Source organism: Glycine soja, chromosome 14 (assembly GCF_004193775.1).
Source record: "Glycine soja cultivar W05 chromosome 14, ASM419377v2, whole genome shotgun sequence".
In the NCBI taxonomy this organism is placed as follows: domain Eukaryota; kingdom Viridiplantae; phylum Streptophyta; class Magnoliopsida; order Fabales; family Fabaceae; genus Glycine; species Glycine soja.
In genome coordinates, this window is record NC_041015.1 from 46417343 (window position 1) to 46421564 (window position 4222).

The 4222-nt window shown below is 42.6% G+C and overlaps 1 protein-coding gene across 1 annotated transcript; it reads left to right on the forward strand.

Moving 5' to 3' along the window:
- The first annotated feature begins 291 nt into the window (after nt 1–291).
- Nucleotides 292–3602, forward strand: LOC114385241 (serine/threonine-protein kinase PEPKR2-like). The gene is made up of 4 exons (XM_028345263.1): nt 292–383; nt 544–1269; nt 2060–2356; nt 2840–3602. The coding sequence occupies exons 2-4, from the start codon at nt 576–578 to the stop codon at nt 3190–3192; spliced, it is 1344 nt and encodes a 447-aa protein (XP_028201064.1). The 5' UTR covers nt 292–383; nt 544–575; the 3' UTR covers nt 3193–3602.
- Nucleotides 3603–4222: the final 620 nt, after the last annotated feature.

Consider the following 4222-nt stretch of genomic DNA (forward strand, 5'->3'; position numbering starts at 1 on the left):
TCCAAATTGCTTCAAACAAGCACATCCATAATATGAGTCAGCACAGCACAGGGGCCCAGTCTGCCCACACAGTGGGCCCCATCCGTTAAACCGCGTGTCAACAATCACTTTCCGTCACTCCATAACAGAAACGCCACGTCACGTAAACGCCGAATCCCGCCGCATCTCCACGCGTTGACCCGTGCCGCCAAAATCATCAACGCCCACAACGAAATCTTATCGTAGTCAAGCCCACACCAGAACAGCGCCACCATCCAGTTTGATAAGACTTGTATAAAATCAACGAAACCCGTCCCCTAAGCAAAAAGAGTGTGACTCTCTCTGACTCACTCCTAAGAAAGAACAAACAAACACCGTCTTTCTCTTTTCTCGCGTGTCGTACGGTAAGTCACCACACTCACTCGCTGCTTCACTCACTCCTTCACGCATTTTCCACCAACCTCCGATCCCTCATTTCTAGGGTTTTCCACCTTTTCATCGCATCGGATAATATTTTCTTTTCTTCTGATACTCTGTGTGTGTGTGTGTGTTGCCGGGAAACAGGATCGTGCAATTTTCGTGAGCGCGATCGGCGAATGAAAATGAAAAAGAAACGAAAGGAAAGTGAGGCCAGTGGACGGTCGTCGAACTTGCCGGAGATTTCGAAGTCGCATCACTCGCTGGAGCGGCGTTCGCGGCTGAACAAGCGGTGCAGGGAAGATCGCGGCGTGGCGACGGTGCCGCCTTCACGCGGCGCGTCGTTACTCTTGACGCCGTCGCGCGGCTTGAAGCGGAAGATAGGGTGCATCGACAAGGCCACGCAGATGGGAAGGAGCATGAGGATCGAGGACGATTACGTGACCGGGGGCAGCGCGATCGGGCAGGGGAAGTTCGGGTCGGTGACGGTGTGCCGCGCACGTGCGAACGGCGCGGAGCACGCGTGCAAGACGCTGAGGAAGGGGGAGGAGACGGTGCACAGGGAGGTGGAGATAATGCAGCACGTGTCGGGGCACCCTGGGGTGGTGACGCTGGAGGCTGTGTATGAGGATGATGAGCGTTGGCACCTTGTGATGGAGTTGTGTTCTGGAGGGAGGTTGGTTGATAGGATGAAGGAGGGGCCGTGCTCGGAGCACGTGGCGGCGGGGGTACTGAAGGAAGTGATGTTGGTGGTTAAGTATTGCCATGATATGGGTGTCGTGCATAGGGATATTAAGCCTGAGAATGTTTTGCTCACCGGGTCCGGGAAGATCAAGCTCGCGGATTTCGGGCTCGCCATCAGGATTTCTGAGGGTAAGTTGATGTGTGGAGCTTGTTGTTTGGATGATATGGTTAGACTAGGTTAATTGAGGTTTTAGAATTTGGACTCTGAGCCAAAGGTTTTAAATTGGGGTTGCGGTTTTGTTGTTTTCCTTGACATTGCAGGGAATTGAAGATAAATTTGGCTGCAACTGTGGTTGTGGTCTTTGGCATTGTGGGCAGATGCAGCCGAAATTTTGGTTATGGTTTTATCGCGATCCTTGATCGTTGAGGGAAATGGAGTACAAATTGTGGCTGCAATTGTGGTTGCAATCGCAGATTGTAGTTGTCGCGATCCTTGACATTGCTGAAAATTGCCAACAAATGCTGCTGCAATTGTTGTTTGGGAACGCAAACCTTGACATTATTGGGAAAATGTGGACAAATGTAGCTGCAATTGTGGATGTGAACTTGCGGTGGCAGAGACTTAGAAAACCTTGATTTTGTGGCCAATATTGCAGCCATAGACTGTTTTTTTTTAAAAACTTTAGCCAAACTTAATCCCAAAAGTTATCTTATAGTGTCAATTAGGGACTTTGACTCAAGGTTTTATAAAAGGGTTCGCCTGCAGCAGCATGAGCTGGATTTGTCTGCAGTTATTAGCGTGTTTGGTTCTGCGTCTATTTGCATTTGACGCCTGTTGCAACAGAAGCAACAATTTGTAGCTTATTTATTATTGAACAAATATGACATGATTTGTAACTTATACTTGTGTATTAGACGTGTGTCCAAACACAACGTTTTCTGATACCTTGATTCTCATTGTTTAAAATTTGCATTGCAGGTCAGAATTTGACAGGTGTGGCTGGGAGCCCTGCATATGTTGCACCAGAAGTGTTGTCGGGTAGATATTCTGAGAAGGTGGATATATGGAGTTCTGGGGTGCTCCTGCATGCTTTGTTGGTTGGTGGTCTTCCATTTAAAGGAGGTTCACCGGAAGCAGTTTTTGAGGAAATTAAGAATGTCAAACTAGATTTTCAAACAGGGGTGTGGGAATCAATTTCTAAACCTGCACGAGATCTTGTTGGGAGAATGCTGACAAGGGATGTTTCAGCAAGGATAGCAGCTGATGAAGTACTAAGTAAGTTTTATGGTAGAGTGTTTACCTGCTTCGATGGTGAACACACCAAAGATTCTCACTACCAAAGTTTATTCAATCTGATTTTTTTTTTTAATCTTGAAAAAATCAACATAGATAATATTTCCATGTTTTGTTGAAAATTATCTGTCTATCACGTGGATTCTTAGTAGTGAGAATGGTTGCCTTGTTTTAACAAGCTTTACTGGTCTCCTTAGTGGTGTTTAACTGGTCATACCATTTTGTACTGTTTGTGTGTGTTTTCTTCCTTAGTTGGGATAACAGTGAGAATCTGCTAACTCTCACTGATTTTGTCGTTTTTATTACATGATGCTTTTATATGTGGATAAGGTCACTTTTCCCCCAATGTTTTCACTTTTAATAACAAAAAATTAAAGCAATACTTTGAAGCACCTTTGGTTTGGTTCATTCTTTTCCCTAAATGTTGTTTGCATGTTAAATTAACTCTCGATGGTTCAATTTCAGGGCATCCATGGATATTGTTCTACACTGAGCGCACATTAAAGATGTTGCCCTTTAAATCAAAATTGAAACTCCAAAATGCAGCTGCTTCTGCAACTGAATCTGGGTTAGGAGGAAACAAGATAGATGATGATGGTTCCCTTGATGAGGATTATTCAAGCCCATTTTCATCCTCTGAAAGTTGCAATTCAGAGAATCATGAGGACTGTGTGTGGATTGATGCACTTTCCACTGCAGTTTCACGTGTGAGGATATCCGAAACAAAGAGGACCAAGTTGTGGGGTCCCACAACCACAAGTCCACTTGATCAGCAAGGTTCATCTAACATGAAGACTAACCTCTGTAAAGCATTCTGACTTACTGACAGGTTGACACCGATGGCATACACCCACAATATCGACTGCTTTAGCTGGGGTTTTATAATAAACTTAGCCCAACACATTCTACAGTTGGCAAAAGTGGATTTCATGCTAACATCCCATATTAGGTTGACCTGGGTGCCAGTTTCCCTCCCAAGTTTCTTTTTAGTGTGAAATCTAATTACAGTATGTTTCTTTGGTTCCTCTGTCCATAAAGCCTAATAATGATTAGCTGAGAAAACTCAGTTGTACAGAACTTGTACATATTAATGTTAATGTGTGGCTGCATGTTTTTGCTCTTGCAGGAGAAGGGGTTTATATACGAATATATGTTATGATTTCACTTGCTTAGTGAAAACTTTAGCTTTCTTTCTTTTGGAAGACCCTAATAAGAACCTATTATTTAACTGCTTGTATTTCTTCAATTTTTAAACCGTTCATTTTTTACTCAGCACTTTAATTTTTAAGGTGTAGCCTTCATTTTAAAGAATTCAAATTCTCACAGGATTAAATTGGAAAGTAGATGAATTGAAGCAACTTAGGGAATGCCCCCTCTGAGAAGAAATCTCTGGCATGACTTAACTGCACTCTACTCATGATGGACGGATATCAGTGAAACTTGACAGTGGGCCATTGAGGGACCATTAAAATGGTAACATGTACAAAACAATTGGGACATGGTGAGGTGGAGTAATTACTCCATATTGGCAGGTTTCCATTTTTCTCTCCATTTGGTATGACATGATGCCGTACAGAGGACCCAAAAAAACCATAATGAGAAAGAGGGAAGGACTAGGAAAAATGGAAAATTAGTAATGTCTTACCCTTGATTGTTAAAAATATAAATAAAATGAAGAGGCAATCTTGAATTATAATGAAATATTAAATGCTCAACATCTTTAACATATTTAAAACAATTAAGTATCTTTAAATATCTTAGAGTTTAGTGGTCATGTGTCGGTAACAAGGGTGTTCAAATCAGAATCGATTAGAAATAAAAATAAAAATTGCTAAAAAAAATTAAAAT